The sequence below is a fragment of the Schistocerca gregaria genome, chromosome 3 (genome assembly GCF_023897955.1).
Source record: "Schistocerca gregaria isolate iqSchGreg1 chromosome 3, iqSchGreg1.2, whole genome shotgun sequence".
Classification (NCBI taxonomy): Eukaryota; Metazoa; Arthropoda; class Insecta; order Orthoptera; family Acrididae; genus Schistocerca; species Schistocerca gregaria.
In genome coordinates this window covers 628,960,199-628,983,295 of record NC_064922.1, presented here as the reverse complement: position 1 = coordinate 628,983,295, position 23,097 = coordinate 628,960,199, and the positions used below count along the sequence as shown (strand labels likewise).

Below are 23,097 nucleotides of genomic sequence, written 5' to 3'. Positions count from 1 at the left end.
CCACAAACCTCTATGTTCCCTTTTTGGGCATAACCAGATTTACCAATTATATTGCTCCAGTTCCAACACTATGCTTATATTTAAAAACAAAAATTATTCTTTCCTGCTTTTATTCAGTATTCAGTGGTTGCTGACTTGTGTAAACGGACACCCTCCCCTAACACTCAATAGAAGTTGTCAATACCAGAAATACTTTCTAACTTTTAAACAAGTTAATAGTATCTCAGCTGTTTAACTAAAATAATTTTGTATGATTTTGTATATGACGTAAATAAAATAGAAAGAAACTTCCACATGGGAAAAATATATTAAAAACAAAGATTCCAAGACTTACCAAGCGGGAAAGCGCCAGCAGACAGGCACAATGAACAAAACACACAAACACACAAACAGAATTACTAGCTTTCGCAACCGATGGTTGCTTCTTCAGGAAGGAGAGGGAAAGATGAAAGGATGTGGGTTTTAAGGAAAAGGGTAAGGTGTCATTCCAATCCCGGGAGCGGAAAGACTTCCCTTAGGGGGAAAAAAGGACAGGTGTACACTCGCGCGCGCGCACACACACACACACACACACAAACACAAGCAGACATATTTACAAGGCAAAGAGTAAGGGCTTACTCTTTGCCTTTAAATATGTCTGCTTGTGTTTGTGTATGTGCGGATGGATATGTGTGTGTGTGTGTGTGTGTGTGTGTGTTCGCGAGTGTACACCTGTCCTTTTTTCCCCCTAAGGGAAGTGTTTCCGCTCCCGGGATTGGAATGACATCTTACCCTTTTCCTTAAAACCCACATCCTTTCGTCTTTCCCTCTCCTTCCTGAGTCTGCCGGCGCTTTCCCGCTTGGTAAGTCTTGGAATCTTTGTTTTTAATATATTTGTATATGATGTGTTATATTTCAGATTAAAATGTATAAAATGAAATCACTTTATTTTCTTTGTTAAAATCAATATGTACAATTAAAATTGCTCTTCTTTTAGAAACATTTGAAATCATGATACATCTGGCACACTTAAAATTCATATTATTAATTGCACAATTTGAGAATATTTATTAAACTTATTTCTGGATTCATTTATAAAATAATGATATAACTTGTTGAAGAGTCTACTTGTGTCAACAAAATATGAAAAATCTTTGGAATATTTTTAGTACCGCAGAATGAGTTAGGAATGGGGATCCCTCTGATGTGATTGAACGTGTTTTTAAATTTGCCAGTAACAATGTAATTTTTGATACAAAAGTGGAGATTGTAAAGACAGTTGTGATACAGAAAAATTTGATAGAATAAAAAGTTAGAGAAACAGAAACTATGGAGCAGGCTTACTTCAGAATTATCATGTGATTTGGAACCTACAAAGTCAAAAATTTCAGCCTCAAGAATCAACCCCTAGACTCGATAAACTGGAGCCAACTATGAGAAAAGATGATAAGTAAAAAAGTTATTTGTAAATCTTACTCCTCTTGAGGCTTATTAAAAGAATCAATTCTGAAATGAGTGATTACCAACAAATTATGTGAAGGAGGGTAAGATTGTAATTGATGGAATCATGTGGAATCAGCTGACTGATAATGAAGTTTTGTCTGTTGCTGAAGAAGGGACAGTGATTTGTGCCATTTGCAGTTTATAAGAGGGTTAACTGAAAAGTAATGCCTCCACTTTCGTAACTCTCCAACAGTTGGCAGCATGTGCGGCTGTTACTGGCTTGTTCCATAGCCTCTTCTCTCCAGCTCCAGTCGGCAGGAAGCCTTAGCATTGAACGGTTGTGTTGTTACAGTGTAAAGTATTGAACCCTGCATAGCCGGTTGGTCAATGTGATTTAAGCAATGTGCAGTTATTGAATTCTTGACAGCAGAAAGTGTCACCCCAAAGGAGATTCATCGGAGCATTAAAGCAGTTTATGGTGATTGTGTTGATGTGAGTACTGTGCATTGTTAGGCAAGTAAGTTTAAAGATGTTGAGGTAGGAACATCTGATCTGTGTGACAAACAAAGAGTTGGACATCCTGTGACAGCAACCACCGAGTTTCACAAGTAAAATGTTGACAGATTGATTCAGGATAATTGTCATATCACTCAGAGAGAAACTGCAAGCACAATCAGCATTTCACAAGAATGTGTGGGTTACATTATTCCTTTGCTTGGCTATCGAAAGATCTGTGCACGATGGATACCCCAGATGCTGAATCGTGAAATGAGAGTGCAGAGTCTTGAAATTTGCCAGGAACTCCTTTCGCGTTACAAGAATGAAGGTGATGCCTTTCTCTATTGAATTGAGACAGGAGACGAAATGTGGGTACACAGTTATGAACCAGAGACAAAATGTCAGTCTATGGAATATCGACACAAAGACTTGCCCCAGAAAAAGAAATTAAAAATGCAGCCCTCAGCTAGAAAACTCATGGCCACAGTATTCTGGGACACAGATCTTGTTTTCCATGATGATTTCCTTGATTGTGGAACAACAATAAATGCAGAGCTTTACATCACAAGGCTGTGAACACTGAAATGATGGCTAACAAGGGTCCAAAAGGAAAAGGGAAATGTTTTCCTGCAGCATGAGAATGAGAAACCACACACTTCATGTGCCATCATGGCAGAACTTCAGAGACTGAATCTCACCACCATACGTACGGCATCCTTCATAAAGTCCAGATTTGGCACCGTCTGACTTTCATCTGTTATCAATAATGAAAGACGATCTGCAGGGACATAATTATGCTTCTGATGAAGACATTTAGAGAACTGTGAGATGGTAGTTACGGAAACAGATTTTGACTTCTTCCATGACGGCTTCAGAAAACCTGTTCATCATTGGTAGAAATGTATCCAATTGGCTGGTGATTACATTGAAAAGTGAATATTGGTAATTAAAGATCACATACTAAGGATTATTTCTGCATTTGATTTATTAAAATATTCCCATCCAAACCCAATTAATGAAGGTGGCGGCATTACTTTTCATTCAAACATCATATATATAAATGGACTTCCAATCACATGAAGAAAGAAGACCGAGAGCTGCCCAACAAATTCATATCAACATTGATGAGATACTACCAACAATGAAGGACCAGATTATGACTTGTATAACATATGTTCCTCTTATGTTGCCTGGAATATGTTATGTATCAGACACTTCTATACAGATGTATTCTATCTTTTGGTACATATTGTACAGACATTGGCAAACCTTAAAGTCTGTCACAAAATATTGTAAACACATTGTTTCCAAACTTTTTAAGGGGAATATCATAAAGGGACACCCTCCCCTAACATTACTTTTATTCAATAGATGTTATCAATACCAAAAATACTTTCTACCTTTTAAACAAGTTAATATTATATCAGCTGTTTAACTAAAAGAATTTTGTATATGATATGTTATATTTCAGGCTAAAATGTATAAAAAGAAATCACTTTATTTTCTTTGTTAAATTCAATATGTACAATTAAAATTAATCTTCTTTTAGGAACATTTGAAAATACGAAACATCTAGCACACTTAAAATTCATATATTTAATTGCACAACTGGACAATATTTATTAAATTTATTTCTGAATTCATTTATAAAATAATGGTGTAACTTGGTGAAGATTCTTCTTGTGTCAACAAAATTTGTAAACTCTTTGGGATATTTTTAGTATCGCAGAATGAGTTAGTAGTGGGGATAACACTGATCTGATTGGATGTGTTTTTAATTTTGGCAGTAACAATGTAATTTTGTAAGGCTTGTGCAACAGAAATAGTATTTCATAATAAATCTTTTATTAGAGTAAGTATATGCAGAGCACTTTCAGGAAACTTCAATGTCTTCATAGAAAAAATCTGGAAGCTCTGTTGCCCATCTCATGGTCAAAAACAAAGAAATAGTCACTGCTGGTGTTTTTAATGTGGATTTATTGAACAGCTCCATCAGTGGACAATTATTGCAACAGTAACACTGTCATTCAGTTTAATTTCTATTGCGAACTTCGCAACTAGGGTACATAAATGGTCTTTGCAGACAAATCTAAGACAAAAAGTCTTATCACAAAACCAGTAGCAAATGGGCTATCTGATCATGACATGCAGCATCTTGAGTTAAATGTTGAAACTTGTCAGGATAAAAAAATCTATTAAATCTGAGAACAAGAAGACAATAAATTGGTCAAAAATTGAGAAGTTTAGGAGATCGATCGAAGACATGAATGGGATAGATGTTTACAGTACTTCTGACTCAGATGGGAAATACAAAGTATTCGTTAATAAAGTTACTTCCTCTTTTGAAAATTGTTTTCCCCTAAAGGTAACTCAAATCAAACAGAAGTCTAAAAGTAAGCCATGGATTACACAAGGAATGAAGCTGTATTATGGGGCAAAAAGGAGACTATATCTACTATCTAGGAACATGGCAGAAGAGAGCGGGCAAAGTCCACATTGCTGAACTGCATTTCTAGGGACAACACTCAGGCTCATTTGCCTCTGGTACATCATATTATATGTTCAAATCTATGAGGGGAATGGTAAATATTAAAACCAATTTCTATCAGTCGTCATGCGAGAAATATTAATTCATGCCCACTGACCCACAGATTTACTCCGATTGTCAGGATGCGACAACAGCTTACACAGCTTTCTGAAAATGTGAAATACAGTTTTTCTCAACATGACAACTGTCTAACAACAAGATCATTGAAATTGCTTGCAATAATTATCATTTACTGTGGTTTGAACTGTATTATAAGTAAAAGTTTAATACACAACAAAATTAACTTCAACCACAAACTGAAATCATTATATTTGCTTGACAACTGCTTCTACTCAATAGAATTTTTAAAAAATTGTGTAAGGTGTGTGTGTTGATGTGTTTGACTGTAGTTAAGCGTAATCACTGTGAATAAAAAAGAATTATTGGTAGAAAAGACTAATGAAAAGACTATCGTAAAAATGCTCAGCAAGTTGTCATATTTTTCATGGTTATAGTCATTATGAGTGTAAAATAACTCGTTTGACATTATGGTCAGAGACTGCATTTGTAATCATTGGACAAGTGAACAATTAACCATCATCTGTGAATAAATCCAGGGAATGATGACCAATAACATTGAAAATGACCGATATCACAACAAGTAACAGTTACTGTCATTTTAGGGCCTTATCCAATTCATGCCTTGAAAATGGCATAGGTTTACATGTGGAAATATCAGACTTTAGACAAATTTATGCAACTGCATTCTTGCATGTTATTAGAGCATACATGGTGGGAGAAGATTAACTTCTCCTTGGACAACATGTTGAACATTATTGCCACCATAATTCTTTACATTCTTTACATTGATGAAGCACTTACCATTGATGCTAATTTTCTCCTGCATAACTATAACACATTTTTGTAATGTCAGGCATTCGTCATTTCATGGAGCACTTTAAAACATCATTATTAAAACCATCGATTTGTATTACAGGTTCCTTGTGATTTTGATCTTCTCCAGGTGATACGAAACCAACTTTTTCTATGGTTCCTACAGCTCTGGCACTTTCATTTACAATTCCCTTTACAGTTCTCTTGCTGACAACATAGGACTCTGGAGTCTGTCGTTGTGTCTTCAAATGTCAACAGTAGGAAACCAGCTTTCCAATTCATGTTTGAAAAAGTTATAAATGCGGTAAATAATCCCCCTCGCCTGCTTGAGAAGCACCTCACATTTATTGCCGTCACTTGGCCCTTTTTTTTAATCACACTTACACAATTACAGATAGACATTCACACCTATACTGCTACAAGAAGATAAAGAATAATAATAAAAAAAAACCAACTAACAGTTGAATGAATAATTTTGCTGTCTCGAAGTATGGCAACAGTGCAGCATGTAGGAGTGCGTTTTTCGCTGTCTAGCTGTAACATGCTGTTACCCACTCCAAAAGAGAAAGAATATTATTGGGAGTCCTTTTTTTAGGTCAATATCAGTGTCCAATCATCCTACATTGATTCAAATTAAGCTTAATGAGAAGTTCAGACAGGCAGGTACTAGAGATATGACAATATCATGAGATTTTCAAAACAATACAGTGAAAAATAATGTTAGTATGTCACAAGATTCACATAAAAGCACAGTGAAAAATATTGTTTATATATTGCATCAGAATATCAGGGAATAAAAAAACAAAATAGATGAGCTTCTTGTTTGTTTACAAGATTTAGAAACAGAGTGGAATAGATGTACTATGCCTGTCTGACTATCATATAGCCACAGGTATGGAAATGGTAAATGTAGGTGGATATAAGCTTTCAGCACATGTAAGTAGAGATACTATGGAGGAGGAGGAGTTGCCATATATGTTAAAATCTGTTATAGTGTGAAAAATTTGGAAACTAAAAAATTTTGTGTAGAGTAACACATAGAAACATGTGCATGTGAGCTTAAACTAAGTAATGTCACTTTTATAGTTGTAGCCATGTATAGGTCCCCTTTGGGAAATTTATAACTATTTTTGAAAAACTTGGATTGTTTGTTATGCTATCTGTCAGTCACAGGAAAGCAAATTATTGTTTGCTGGGATTTTAATGTAGATTTTCTGAAAGTGTCTGATAGAAAGCTTGACCTTAAGTATCACTTGGTTCTTTCAATTTGACAGCATTTATTGATTTTCCTACTCAGGTGGTACAGATTAGATTAGATTAGTACTTGTTCCATAAATCATGAATATGACACTTCATAATGATGTGGAACATGTCAAGTTAATAAAAGTTGTCTATAGAAGATATTACATTACATGACACTTATTCTCTCTCTCTCCTTTTTTTTTGGGGGGGGGGGGGGGGAGGGCAGGGGGCGGGGGGCAGGGGGCTGGGGGGGGGGCGGGGGGGGGGGGGGGGAAATACCCACTTGCTATATCCAAAAAGGAGTTGACATTAAGAAATTCTTTTAATTTCCTTTTAAATGCTATATGACTATCTGTCAGACTTTTGATGCAATTAGGTAAGTGACCAAAGACTTTTGTGGCAGCATAATTTACCCCCTTCTGAGCCAAAGTTAGATTTAACCTTGAGTAGTGAAGATCATCCTTTCTCCTAGTGTTGTAGCCATGTACAGTGCTATTACTTTTGAATTCGTTCGGAATGTTAATAACAAATTTCATAAGTGAATATATATATATTGAGAGGCTACAGTGAAGATCTCTAGCTCTTTAAATAAGTGTCTGCAGGAAGATCTTGTATGAGCTCAAGGATTATTCTGATTACATGCTTCTGTGCAATGAACACTCTTTTATTCAATGATGAGTTACCCCAGAATATGATGCCATACAAAAGCAGAGAATGAAAATAGGAGTCGTAAGCTAATTTACTGAGATGTATGTCACCAAAATTTGCAATGATCCTAATAGCATAAGTAGCTGAACTCAAACATTTCAGCAGATCCTCAATGTGCTTTTTCCAGTTCAACCCCTCAACAATGCATACAAGTAAAAACTTTGAATATTCTACCTTAGCTACCGATTTCTGATCAAAGTCTATATTTTTTAATGGTGTCATTCCATTTGCTGTGTGAAACCGTATATACTGTGTTTTGTCAAAGTTTAGTGAGAGGCCATTTGATTTTCTGAAAAACATTGTTTAAAATTTCGCCAGTTAATTCTTTTCTGTTGGGTATGATAGCTATACTTGTATCATTGGCAAAAAATACCAGCTTTGCATCTTCATGAATATAGAATGGCAAGTCATTAATATATATTAAGAACAGCAGAGGACCCAAGACCGAACTTTGCAGCACCCCATTCTTGATTGTTCCCCAGTTTGAGAAATCACCAGTTTTTTGCATATTATGTGAACTGCTTATTTCAACTTTCTGCACTCTTCCAGTTAGGTACGATTTAAACCATTTGAGCACTGTCCCATTCACACCTCAGTACTTGAGCTTATCTAGAAGTATTCCATGATTTACACAATCAAAAGCCTTTGATAGATCACAAAAAGTCCCAACGGGTGACTTCCGGTTACTCAGAGCATTTAATATTTCATTAGTGAAAGTATATATAGCATTTTCCATTGAAAAACCCTTCTGGAAACCAAACTGACATTTTGTTAAAACTTTATTTTTTCAAAGGTGTGAAGCTACTCTACAATACATTACTTTCTCAAGAATTTTGGATAAGGCAGTCAGAAGAGAGATTGGGTGGTAGTTGTTGACATCAGACGTATCCCCTTTTTTTATGCAGTGGTTTAACAATGGCATACTTCAGTCTATCTGGGAAAATACCCTGCTTCAGAGAGCTATTACATATGTGGCTAAGAATCCCACTTATTTCTTGGGAAGAAGCTTTTATTATCCTACTGGAAATGCCATCAATTCCATGTGAGCTTTTATTCTTGAGAGAGTTTATTATCTTCCTAATTTCAGAAGGAGAGGTGGGTGGAATTTCAATTGTATCAAATGATGTGGGTAAGGCCTCTACAGGAGAGCAGCACACTTATAGATAATGTTTTCATAGACCAAGATAAATTTAATCAAATAAAAACTTTTCCTGTTAAGAATGATCTGTCTGATCATGATGCACAGTTGGTTACGGTATATGGTATAGGTCCATACACCCCTAATGCAAAACAGTCCTCCAAAATAGTGCATTCAATTAATGATTTAACAATTCAAAATTTTAGGGAAAGCTTGCAATAGTTAGACTGGCATGAGGTGAACAGGGAACACGGTGCTAATTTAAAATTTAACCTATTTCATGATACCTTTGTGATTATATTTGAAAACAGTTTCCCTACAAAAACAGTGAAATATAATTGTAAGAAACCATGTAAAAAGCCATGGCTTACTAAAGGTATAAAAATATCTTGTAAACAGAACAGGGAAATGTATCTTATAGCTAGGAGGAGTAATGATCCCGAAACTGTGAAGCATTATAAAAACTACTGCACTGTATTAAGAAAAGTTATTAAAAAGTCCGGAAGTATGTGCATTATGTCTGAGATTAGCACATCTGATAATAAAATTAAAAAAATTCATAATATTGTTAAAAGGGAAACCGGGCAACTGAGAGCAAAGGAGAACTGTATTTCTATCAAACACAATGAAAAGTTTGTTAACAAGAAGTCACAGTAGAAAACATTTTTAATCATTTTTTAAGTGTTGTAGAGAAAATAGGATCCAACTATTGATTAGAAAATGCAAGGCTGTATATGGATGAGGTAGTACCTAAGCAATTTGATAAAATTGAAATTCAACCCACTTCTCCTACTGAAATTAGGAAAATAGTAAATTTTCTCAAAAGTAAAACCTCACATGGAATTGATGGCATTTCCAACAGAGTACTAGAAGCTTGTTCCCAACAAATAAGTAGGATTCTCAGCCACATATGTAGTAGCTCACTGGAACAGGGCATTTTTCCAGATAGACTGAAATACGCTATTGTTAAACCATTGCATAAAAAGAGGACAGATATGATGCTAACAACTACTGCCCAATCTCAATTCTGGCAGCTTTACTCAAAACGCTTGAAAAAGTTGTGTATTCAAGAGAAGCATCACATACTTGTAAACATCAAGTAATAACCAAATGTCAGTTTGATTTTCAGAAAGGCTTTTCAACAGAAAATGCTATAAATGCTTTCACTGATCAAATATTAAATGCATTGAATCACTGAACATCACCTATTAGGATGTTTTGTGATGTCTCAAAGGCTTTTGACTGTGTGAAACATGGAATTCTTCTAGATAAGCTTAAGTATTGTGGTATAAGTGGGACAGTGCACAAATGGTTTAATTCATACTTAACTGGAAGAATGCAGAAGGTTGAAATTAACAGTACAGATAGTCTGCAAAAACCAGCAGAGTCTTCTAACTGGGGAGGTATCAAGAATGGTGTCCCACAGGGTTGGTCTTGGTCCCCTTATTGTTCTTAATATATATTACCGACTTGCCACTCTATATTCATGAAGATGCAAAGCTAGTTCTTTTTGTTGATGATTCAAGTATGGTAATGATATCCAACAAGCAAGAATCAGCTGGGGAAATTGCAAACAATGTCTTTCAGTACATTATTAAGTGGTTCTCTACAAATGGGTGTGTGCACTGGTGAGAAATTGGACTGGAAGAAACACATCGATGATCTGCTGAAACGGTTAGGTTCAGCTACTTAAGCTATTAGGGTTACTGCAAATTTTGGTGATAATCATATCAGTAAATTAGCCTACTATGCGTATTTTCATTCAGTGCTTTCATATGGCATCATACTTTGGGGCAATTCATCATTAAGAGAGAAAGTATTCATTGCTCAAAAGTGTGTAATCAGTATAAAAGCTGGAGCCCACCCAAGATCACCTTGCAGACATTTATTTTAGCAACTCAGGATATTCTCAGTACCTTCACAATACATATATTCACTTTTGAAATTTGTCATTAATAACCCATCCCAATTCAAAAATAACAGCGAAGTGCATAGCTACAACACTATAAGAGAAAGCATGATATTCACTATTCTGGATTAAATCTCACTTTGGCACAGTTAGTGGTGAATTATGCTGCCACAAAAATCTTTGGTCATTTACCAAAGAGTATTAAAAGTCTTATAGCCAACCAACATTTAAAAGCAAATTATGAGGGTAATCCCAAAAGCAAGGTCTCCTATTTTTTTTGTAAGTACATAGACCTGTTTATTTCTACAATGGCTTACATCAGTTTACAGACTGAACATTTAGCTATTTTTTGACATAATCACCATTTCTGTTGATGCATTTTTGTAGACACTGTGGCAGTTTTCGTATGCCCATGTCATACCAGCTCGCTGCCATACTGCTCAGAAAGTTATGAACCTCTTCTTTCACCTCGTTGTCAGAGCTGAATCGCTTTCCGGCCAAATGTTCTTTTAACCTAGGGACCTGGTCGCCAAGTCAGGACTATAGGGTGGGTGGATGAATATGTTCCACTAAAGCTGTTGCACAAGAGCAATGGTTTGCCGAGCGATGTGTAGGCGAGTGTTGTCATGGAGAATGTGTACGCCCTTGGTCAACATTCCTCTTCTCCTGTTCTGAATTGGCTGTTTGAGTTTTTTCAGAGTCTCGCAGTACCTGTCAGCATTAATTGTGGTCCCAGTGATTCAGCTCCAACACCAAGGTGAAAGAAGAGGTTCATAACTTTCTGAACAGCATGGCGGTGAGCTGGTATGACATGGGTATACAAAAACTGCCACAGGGTCTACAAAAATGCATCGACAGAAATGATGATTATGTCAAAAAATACCTAAATGTTCAAGCTGTAAACTAATGTAAACCACTGTAGAAATAAACAGGTCTATGTGCTTGTAATAAAAATAGGAGACCTTACTTTTGAGATTACCCTCATAAAAGAATTTCTGAATGATGACTCCTTCTACTCAATAGAAGAATTCTTAGATATGAAGTAGTAACTGTAAGAAAAAAAAAATATTTTGTGTAAAGGACTCATGTTAAAATGACATGTTCCAAATCATTACAAAATGTCATATTCATGATCTACGGAACAAGGATTAATGTATGTATGTATACAAGTGGGATGCTAGGAAACAGCCCTTCCCCTCACTCCCTTCTGACCCAAACCTGACCTTGAAGTGTGTTATTGGCTGTCCAAAACAGTGTATCTTCTCAATAGATTGATTGTCAGCCTTGTTGTCTGTCAGTTATTCACCAGTTATGGTCTCATGTTTTATTTGTAGCTCAAGTGAAATGTGACTGCAGACACCACATCCACATTAAAAGAAAGAAACAAGATGAGAAAACAGTACCACTGAATGAAATGCATTCTTTTCAGCTGCAGATGGAATATATATACCGATGAAATACATTCAGTATAAATTGTCAAAGGATGAATAAAAACTCAATTCAGTTAATTTTAGTGACTTGTCACTATGGATTAACATTTCATTTCTTATCTTCTCTGTGGTAAGCATCATAAAATTTTTCTCCATCATGCCAAATTTATTTCAAATGCTTCTTGAATTAAACATCTAATGATCACTATAGAAATTAAATTTTAAAAGTTCAAATAATTTACCATAGACTTTCATTGTCTTATACATTTTAAAACAATGGTTATATAATATTAATATAGTGCCCAAAAGATAGTTAAATTTCTGAGTACCTACCTAGAAATCATTTCTTCTGTGGGCCATTCACCTGTACCAAAGTGTTCCGTTGATAGACCAATAATGAGACCACAAAAGAAGCCTTCTATTATACAAAACAGGAGACCAAAAATTTCATTTAGTATACCCATTTTCACCAGTTGTATGTCTCTTGTCATTGCTCCAACAGCACATGATAACACAGGTCCCTGGAATGAAATATGAGTTAGGTAGCTACAAAAAAGTAGTGTTTTTTTTAAATGAAATAAATTGCTGAAAACAAATCACACAGAAACAATGAACAAATTTTAAAAATGCTAGTTTTTAAACGTTGCATTTTTGATTAAAAGAAAGAACAGTTTTGGAAGAAATAGGCCTACTGACGAATTAAATAAGAAGGTCAACTAGAGCCAGAAGTAAGATCAAGCTCAATTCATGGTCTTTTGTAATTTTCCTAAATAATCCCTGAACATTTATCTGCTCAGTCTTTTCCTATCTGTTTCCAAATGAAAATACCTCTGGATCTGAAAGTTAGAGTTCTGTTACATTTAGGCCAGTCTTTTGTTGCTGCTAGTTGCAATTGGAAGTCCTGCTTACATCATCGGATACAAATTAATTTGTAAAGTGGAAGTGTCTTAGAGCACTAATAACACTTTATGAGATAATCTGAAAATCAGTTTGCAGTATTTCTGTATGCTGTGTCACTCCTGTAAGATTTTTATGGCCTGTGAATGTTGTGCAGGCCACTTCTTCCACATTTCTACATAATTTATACTCCTTTTTACCAGCGTAATACAATAAGTAAATCTCATCCCATGAAGGTAAAACCTGATCTGGGGTTCAGGGTGACTTATCAGAACTGAACTCCTTTCCCTAAACCTCTCTGCTCCTTTTCCTTAACACCTCTTCTTTCTCCTCTGACTATATTGCCAAAAGAACAAGCCATTGGTTCCCAAAGTTTGTAAAAGTTAAACCTTTGTGTGTGTGTGCTCTACTGTCACTGCTTGGTGAGTAGATTTTTTTTATCTATCCATTCACCTTATAAAGTAGTTCTTGGTATCATGAATTATGATTTCTTTTTTCAATTTTGATTTATTGGTATCATAACATACATAAGCTAAATAATTTGACTCAGAAACAAAAATCACATTTTAAACTTTACAAAAAACAATTACCAATAATAACAGTACCCTAATATTAATACAAGTTTTTTAGCATCAGTGTACACACAAAATAAAAGAATAATATAATATCAAGTCACCCATTGCTCAAATTATCATTTCATCTTCGATGAGTTCTTCTGCTGAATAGCAAAATTCCTCCCACAGACTGCTGGAACCTTATTATTCAAATCTCTGACTTCATACAACATATGTTTTACTTATTTACTTATTGCATATTTTCACCTTAGTATACTGTGGAGCTGCAAAAATCATTTCAGATGTTGTCTGTGGGCAGCATAAAATTCTCTTTGCTCCTCCTCAAGCAATTTGTGTAAGAAACTTATAATTTAGTGAATTTACAGGAAGGGAAGAGCTGTAATTTTTAGTTTTTGAAATAATGGGTGACAAGACTTTTTTCTGTGAAGTACATGTGTCTGACATTTTTTTTCTCTAGTTTCTGGATATGAGGTATGCTATTTGAACTCCTCCAGAAAACTTACTACAGGTAACCACAGATTCAAAATAACTATGATATGCTATTTTTTGTGTACCCACATCAGAAATTTGCTAGTACTTGAATTGTAAAAGCAAAATTGATTAATTTATTTGATAACAACACTACAAAAAGTATAGAGTACTACTCACCATATAGAGGGATGTTGAGTCACAAACAGGCACAACAAAAAGATTGGTATGCATTTAAGAAATGTACAAGTTTCAGAAGTATAAAATTTTTTCATAAAAAATTCGACTAAAATTATTATATTAACTTCTAATTATAAAGCAGAAAAAGAAAATAAAAGGTCTTATGCGATAAATTAGCTCAGCATCCACATTACACCTACAAATCAGCACATTCTCCGCACATAAAAATCACATGCTCCATGGCTTCTCACACTTCGAACAACAATATTTTTTTATCCTGCCTTTTTTTTTCAGTAGTCACCACACCTGACATATCTACCAGTCATTTTTTTCAAACTGGCGATGATGTTTTTCCCAGTTTATCAGCGATCCTCTTTCAAATTTTGCTTCGAAGATGTATGTTTTCTTGTCTAATGCAGACTGTCATTTATCAGATTCAAAACTACATTATGAATGAAATCTTGGTGCTTCATGCATGTTTTGTCATCTTTCTCATTTTCTCTGTAGACTGTGATGACATTTATGGCAGCCATATTGAGTATTCCATACAAAATTGTCATAGGCCAATGTTTGCTGTTGCGGGCAACATCATAAGTGGCACACCGTTAAACTGCGACATTGATACTGGCTTTAGTAGCATTCCAATAATTAATCATTTCCAGTTTTCTTTATCACCTGTCAATTGGTCTATGTTTTTGTCATGGTGTAAATTTGGCATAACCAGCACAACTTTATTTTTATTAGGTACATAGGACACAGACACCAATGTAACGTCACTCTGGAACCCAAATTGAGAACTATATACCTCTGTTCCTTTTTTGAAAATCTCAGGTACACTAGTCTTGTTTTTATGGACTGTGCTGACAGAAATCAATGTATGTTCTTTCAAGAGGAGGTAACTAATAAATCAATTATCAAATGTCAAATTCCTATTTGTTTTCATTATTGACTCCACTAAATGGTTTACAATATCATACATTTTATTACTAATCTGGTAAGGTCCTGGTGGCTGTTTTCTGAGTATACTTCAGTTTGAGGATATAGAATGTCTTCACATCTACAAGAGCAAATATTTAATGCCATATTTGGCTGATTTGCTTCACATGTATACAGGAACTGACATCTCCCTTGGAAAGATAATAGCATCTCATCAATAGTAAGGTTCTCAGATGGCATATAATGTTGTTGAATATTTTCAACAAAATTATCAGAAATATCTCTTATAGCAGCCATATTGTCACTCTTTTGCCTTTCATTCAAGGAGTTCTCATCACTGACTCTCAAATAATTTTGGAGAAAATAAAACCTTTGCAGTGACATTGTAGAGCGAAAGATTGCAACTCCAGTACCATCCGTACGCCACTAATCATTCAAGTTTTGCCAATTTGTGCATTTTCGGCCCACTGTATACAAAAGTCCCATAAATGCCTTAAATGCTTTCAAATCCTCCAAAGTTGTATCATTCATGTGGTACTGCTCTTCAATTTCTGGAGATTTTCCCTTGACATTCCTTATTTGATTATTTGTTTATTTAAGTACAGTATTCAACGTGCTGTTTGTTATAAAAAGACACCAACATTCAGTCCGTGTTTTTGCCTGTTCTGCAGCACCTTTTATACCTGGAGAATTGGTAATAACATTCTCTGAATGAATACGAACACTTTGCCTACGACAATCCTTCATCCATTTTGTACCATCTTTGGAGGTATAAAAAGACCCACGTACCACAGGTGACTGACTACGAACTGGTAATGCAGATTGTCCATACAAAATACCCTCTTGTTCCAAATCACTTTCTTTACTTCTTTGAGAAACTGCCTCTTCTTCGCTTTCAGAGTCACAGGAACTAGCATTTGAACAATTTTCTAAAACTTCTAGTAGTTCTTGTAGCCAACATTCATTTTCTTCATAAGAGAGCTTGAGAAAAATAAAATATAAAAATAAATCAAAGAATACTATAAATAACTAAATATCTCATGAACTTGCTGACAGCTCAAAAATGTAAAACTGACTAAAAGATTGGGTGTGTTGCATCCTAGCCACCTCTCCACACGTGTATCTCCCTATGACACTGGCACAACAATAAACTTTAAACTGCATCTTGCACCCCTCTCCCTTTCCTCCAACTACTGTGACAGCAAGATTTCTGTGCCCACAATGACATTCAATAATCAGCACTTCAAAACACCTTGGGTATGGCATACCCAATCTCACTCACGCCAGGTTAAGGGGAGTTGGAATGCCCTATCCCGACAATGTTAAATTTAATGACTTGGCTTCACTGTATTTCAGGAACCACTGTAGACATTAAAATTAAACTGTATGTTCTGAGTCTGCTGAACTACAATAACTGCATTTCAGCCACTACTTTCAGAAACACAATTTTTAATTACACGGTTAAAATTTGTGCACTTTTTTTGTATGTTATCCTAAATAATTTTAATTATAAATAACATTACGTTCTTCTTTTAGTTCAGTAGACTCAGGATATGTATGTTATTACTCCCTGAAAATTAGAACACTCTACTCGAAGTGGTTTCTGAGATTTAGGGAAAAATGCAACAAAAAATGAAAATTTTCAGGAACGGCTTCTAAGTTTCAAAAATCAGTGACTCACTTAATATACGCTTAATTTTTTATTTTTAGTCACCCAGAAGTGTGCTGCACCATACCATATATCATCCTCTTGATCTTTTTTTAAGTTGTTTCTTCCTTCTGAATTCCTTAGTGGCCTACTGTGCTGCATACTCTGCTTTATCAATGCGAACTTTGTCCATCCGTTCAAGTTCTCTGATGCAGTTTGCTCCAAGATTAATTCCCATATACTGTGGCACTTTCACCCTACAAATTTTGCCATAATTAAAAGCAATAACAGCATCCCTGATCCCCCACTTTAGTGTCTTCATTCCAACAAAAACATTTTTTGGTAGCAACTCCATGTAAAATTATTGAACGACTCATTGGCATTGTGAGTCTGACCATGCAGACACTTCTTCAGTAATTAAGGATTTGCCACGTTGCTGTAAACAGGTTTTATGGTATCCATGACTGCTGCTGGGATGGAATCTTTATGGCTCTATGAAGAGTCTGAGTACTGGGCATTGCAGTAATTGCACGATGAATCAGGTCCAGGAGGGCAAAGGTGGTGTACTGGTTCTTCATCAGTTGACAGTCTGTGGAAGAAGGTAGGACATACTGTCTGCTTCATTTTCAACAAATCCTCAGTATTATTTCTAATGGCCATGCCATTATACTGCTGTAGTTCATCAATCATTTTGTCTGTCAGCCTGCTTCTTATGGTTTTACCATCAGAAACTTTCCTGTCTCTCAAACTTTGTTTCAACTTCCTCAACCTGGTGCCCATCCTCTTCAGGACATGATCTTTATAGCTCAGCAATCCACAGCCTTCTATATAAATAATTACTGATTTTATTAGACCTCAAAGTAATGCACGTTAAAATTTTAATATTTTCAACCAGCCTAGATTATGTTTAAAAAATAAAATATAATACTTCCCATGTGAGTTCATGCGATATATCATTTTATTCAGAAAATTGAAAATTTTATAATGAGATAAAAATCTGAGAATGTGAATTTTTCCCATTCTAACTCTCCTTAAGAGCTAATACAACAAAACATGTAATTTCTTCAATTGTCTGCAAGTGCATTAATGTATTTCAGTAACCTGTTAATTTATGATTGAAAGGACTATACTGCAGATCCCTGAGCAACCAATGGCTTATGATGTTTGTTAGAGAAATACAACAAGTGTTTAGCAAATAAAATATTCTGTCTTTGAAGTCATGTGGACATTCAGAATTCCTGATTCTGTGATATAATGTAGTTTAAGAGAGTATTTGCTGGTTTAATGGAACTACCAGATGCATGTCTGAGACAACAGTGATGCTTTTATGTCCATCTTTTATTCTTGATAGCACAGAATTGAAACATACATATAAAATTCTTGTTCATGTAAATCACAAAAGGTGGTGGCTTGTAGAGCACCTGTAGTTGCTCACTGAAATGAAGAAAACTGAATCCATACGGTACATGATCATATGAGTCCTTGTCACAGATATCTGGAATTGTCCCCTCTAAAAACTTCTGTACTAGACAGTTTCAAAGATAACTACAGGTACTGCTCATTTAGAAGAAAGTAATTTGCTCTCTCACACACAAACTGGAAAAATTGTACATTTCTTACCATGAGAGGTGATATAAGCATACTTGCAATGAGTATTATAATACTGTTTTCCATGAGACCAAGAGCTGCAACAAACCTGAAAAAAAGTGTTTCTGACAACATGAAATTGATAAAACTTCTCATCTAATTGTAAGTTTTGGGGTAACAGAAAAAGTTCTTGCATATTTTACATATGATCATTATTTTATTGCAATATAATCTGACAGACTAATAACAAGCATTTGACTAATAGTGATCAGTCAAACAAAATACAATGTGGTGTATACATGTGGAATCACCCTTCTAAGCTAAAACAATGGAATAAACCACAATTTTAAGTCAAGCACTATGAGATGTGAGGAGGAAAACATGTGAGGCTATTTTACCAGCATGGTGGCTAGTTTAGAAGCCACCATCTAGGATACAAATCATAATTTTCAAATGGAAAAGTGGTCATATGAGATACTAAACATGTGAAGAATTACACAAGGAAAACAATGGTGTCTTTTATTTGTACATTTCTTTCTTCATTCCTGAGTTATGTTGCATATATACAGTACAAGGCAAATGTAGGTTATAGCAGACAACAACCACAGGATGTTCCTGACATGTTGTCCATGTTACATGGTTGTTATCCACTTCATGCACTCCCCATTGTCTTACACCAACAAATGTACCATCATTTGAGCACAAACAACAATTATCAGCTCCCTGAGGTGGGCACAGTTTCTGATCTTCAATTTTTACACAGTTGTCTTCACGATTTTCCACAGGCATCATAAAAATATGTAGGCATCAGTCCAACCACAACAACCTATCCATCTCCAGGAAAACTGGATACCAGGTATGCCTGCACAGCAGTAATGAGGTGGGGCACCACTGTGCTGAAAGAAAGTTGGTAATGACTTGCCTTGAGATAGCAATAATGTCAGTATTTATTCATTTAACAACTGTAGATAATGGCCTGCTGTGGGTTTACCCTGAGTGAAGAAGGTCCCAATAATATGAGAACACCATATGCTACACCAAACCATCACTTTCAAGATGCACGAGTTATCTTTTATAGCACCATTCAGCAAGGGCTGACATCTTCCTAATATCTGTGATTATGTTTACTTACATCTCCCTCACTGCCTTCACCACCAGACACCCCCCCCCCCTTCCCTTCATCTGTGCTCAAACCATGCTCCACACTGCAGGGGGGTGGGGGGTGGGGGAGGTGGTGGCTGTGTGGCATCAACAGGTATGTACAACATATCTCTGCCATTGCAAGTTCTTTGATTCTTTTCAGTGAACGGCACATGCCATCTAGCTTGTTCAGTTGGCTATACGACATTGTAATGTGGACGTCTGTTATGAAATATACCACGCCTTACAGAAATGAGTGTGTTTCCTTGGGCAACAACCCAACAGAAATTCCACAAAGTTACATATAGTGGAAATGAATGAAGTTCAAATGCAAGAAAATAGGACTTCTGGTCAGGTGAGTATAGGGTTCTAAATACAAAATCAAACAGTGATATGCAGGGATAGGTCTAATAATGAATAAGAAAATAAAAACATCGATCGCTACTATGAACAGCATAGTGAATACATTATAATATCTAAGTTAGTAATTAAGTTAAATTCCACCACAGTAGTACAAATATATTAACCCTCTAGCTCCACGGATCGAGATATTAAAACAGTGGGTTATGAAATGAAAGGTAATTCAGGTAGGTAAGGGAAATGAACATTTACCTGTGACTGGAGAGGAAAGGAAGAGAAGGAAAAATAGTAGAATGTAATAAAGTATATAGAGTTTTTTTAGGAGAAGGGAGCAATAAAGATATTGTGTACAGTGAACAACCATACATCAAGAACTCGCCTAATTAAAGAACTCTGAATTTTTATACTCACACTCAACCATAATTACTTGACAGTTTTTGTTGCCAAATAATACAAATCACTTTCAGAAGAAGTGTGGATTGCAAAAGCAGAATAAAGGAAAGTATTATTCCTTTGTGGTTTCTGATTCCTTTTATGTGATTACAAATCAGTTACTGGGTTATTGTATTCTTATACAAAGGTCTTCATCATGCTCCAACAAATATAGAGCAAGAAATTGGGAACCCTGCAAATTTAGGAACTGGAGATTCTGCTAACTATAATGGTTGCAGTATTCATCTTTAATAAACACCTGTACCAACAACAACTCCTTATTACACACAAATAGTTCATAGCACTTAATGGTAAATAATTATTTGATATAGTGTATAGAATTAGTTCTAACAGACACATTACACATCTCTTAACAATATTCTTCATTGTATGATTAATAAATCATGACAAATTAGTGAGTGCATTGTGGTGATAACTATTCCATTACCCATATGTTGGCACAGAGCTCTCGCTGCTATCAATTTCAGAAATCTGTCAGCTTCCGGTGCAAAATAATACATGAGTCCTCATGATTTTTAGAACATCAAACACAGGTGCTTCATTTTTCTGTCTATGAAATTTTTATAACATTTTTCTACAGCTGATAACTAATGCTCTAACTGTCTCTGAGAAGTTCGGAGACACAGTAGAAGAGAAGAGGGGCAGTATGGGCTGTAACAAGCACAGGAAATCCCATTATTACTACTATACTGTTCATACTTACCCAGCAATTAGCAACAATATCAGGAAGTCAAATGAGAACTCTGCTTGAGCTGTAGCCCCTTCTATAGCACCAATAACAGATGATCCTGGTTGTAGTGATGTAAGGGAGCTTCCCCATGCTGGAATAGTCAACTTGATGCTGAAAATGGACAAACTTTACAGCTCACAGTCTTATCTGTGCTTTCCAAGGAATAAAATAAATTATAATTTAAATTATAATGCTGTAAAGAGGTCTATAGTGTTTTTTACTAGCATATTATCACCATAAAAACTCGAAAAATATATTGGAATCTCTATGATGAAGACAGCACTTGTTTGATATAGTTTTAGTATTCCTCTTCTAATAATTTCCGGGTATGCAGCCAGACCCCGTCGACATTCTGCCATTATATTTCGGCCCAGAGATGTCCGGCCATCATCAGGTGAGTACACAACTACTGAAGAGCCCAGGTGCAGTTGCGGTATTTGTGCTGAATCTCGTGCATGCAAAATGTACTCGCATCCTACAGCGCATGCATCAGGTGTTGACATGTACAGCATAGCCAAATTGTACATGCTGCCCTCAGTAGTGAAAGTAAAAGATCATCTAGTCATTGAGTATCGAATGACACTGTCGATTCCGCTTTGACTGTATAATTTTAATAACAGGATTCCAATTTTTATCCAGCTGAAAGCCATTGTCACGATTTATAAGATTATCGGCAAGACATATTTCCACTGACTCTTTGATTACGGAATCCCAAAATCTGGAAACTGGAGCCAAAATTTTTGTTCCATTGTATTCCATTGAATGTCCCAAAGCAATACAGTGCTCTGCTATTGCCGATTTTGACGGTTGCCACAGGCAGGTGTATCTTTCATGTTCTGTACATCATTCATGGACAGTTCTTGTCAGCTGGCCAATATATGCAGAGCCACATTCACAGGTAATTTTGTAGACGACTGCTTTCTTCAGTTGTAAATCGTCTTTAACAGATCCAACCAGGGCCCGGTTCTTTGCTGGTGGGTGGAAGATAACTTTGATTTTATTTTTCTTCAGTAATTGGCCTATTTTCAATGAAACATTCTCGGCGTATGGAAGGAACACAGTTGATTTAAAGTTGTCAATAGCATCCTCAGTGTGTTGCTTCTTGTTATGACAGTTGCGCATGGCCTTCCTTATTTTGCATGAAGTGTAGTCATTCTCTTTAAAAACCTTCTCCAAGTGTTCCAATTCTGAGTGAAGGTTTTCATCATCTGATATTACATGCACTCAATGTATTAAGGTACTAAAACACCGGATTTTTGCGGTGGGTGATGCCAGCTTGATGCCTGGCGATACAGATCTGTGTGAGTTAGTTTCCTGTACACAGAATGTCCTAATGACCCATCATTTTTACGGTGTACTAGCAAGTCTAGAAATGGTAAAGTGCCATCTTTTTCAATCTACATCGTGAAGTTGATGTTCTCATGTAATGGGTTTAAATGATGAAGGAATTTCTCCTGTTACTGTCTGCCATGAGGTCATACAACAAAAGTATCATCTACGTACCACCAGAATACCGTAGGCTTTAAAACAGCAGACTCAAATGCTTTCTCCTCAAAGTCTTCCATAAAGAGATTAGCTACCACAGGGGACAAAGGGCACCCCATGGCGACGCCGTCTGTTTGTTCAAAGAATTCATCATTAATAAAAAGTACGTTGAGGAGAGTATATGTTCAAACAAGGTCATTATTTCTGCACTGAATAAGTTACCATAAGATGTAACGATTTCATTAAAGGCACTTTGGTAAAAAGTGAGAGCACATCGAATCTGACTAATAAATCCGAGCTGCTAAGCTTAGCTTCCTTCAAGCGACTGACAAAATCCTCAGAATTAAGTATATAGTGGCAACAAGTACCCACATACGGCTTTAGTAGTGAGGCCAGATATTTTGCTGTAGAATAGGTCGCAGCACAAATATTACTCACTATTAATCATAGTGGGGCACCATCCTTGTGTATCTTGGTAAGAACATAGAGTCTTGGTGGTACTGCATTGTGTGGTCTCTATGTCTTGATAACTTGTTCAGGTAGAGAACAATCGTTCAAAAGGGTAGCAGTTTTCCTTGATATTCGGCCTGTTGGTTCCTTTTCAATTCTGTGGTGCATAGAATCATTTAGCTGACTATATATCTTCTCATTGTAGGCTTCTCTTGTCAGAAGAACTGTGGCGTTACCCTTATCTGCAGGCAGTGCTACTGTGCTAGTATCTTCTCTGAGGCTGCGGAGGGCAGCTCTTTCAGCTGGCGAAATGTTACTCCATTGTGGCACACATTTCAAAAATGTTCGGCAACATTCACATCGAATTTCATCTGCAGAATCCACAGGGAGACATCTTATGGCTTCTTCAATGGAACTGAT

The 23,097-nt window shown here is 35.9% G+C and overlaps 1 protein-coding gene across 3 annotated transcripts in view; it reads right to left on the bottom strand.

The window, feature by feature from the left end:
- The window catches only part of LOC126354448 (uncharacterized), a 184,170-nt gene that overhangs the window by 50,609 nt on the left and 110,464 nt on the right, over positions 1–23,097 (bottom strand). For all 3 annotated transcript variants that reach the window (XM_050004137.1, XM_050004138.1, XM_050004139.1), the window contains 3 exons: positions 20,716–20,853; positions 18,093–18,168; positions 12,102–12,289 (listed from right to left, as the gene is read on the bottom strand). In XM_050004137.1, the coding sequence (XP_049860094.1) occupies positions 12,102–12,289; positions 18,093–18,168; positions 20,716–20,853 (402 nt within the window). The remainder of the gene's footprint in view (positions 1–12,101; positions 12,290–18,092; positions 18,169–20,715; positions 20,854–23,097) is intronic.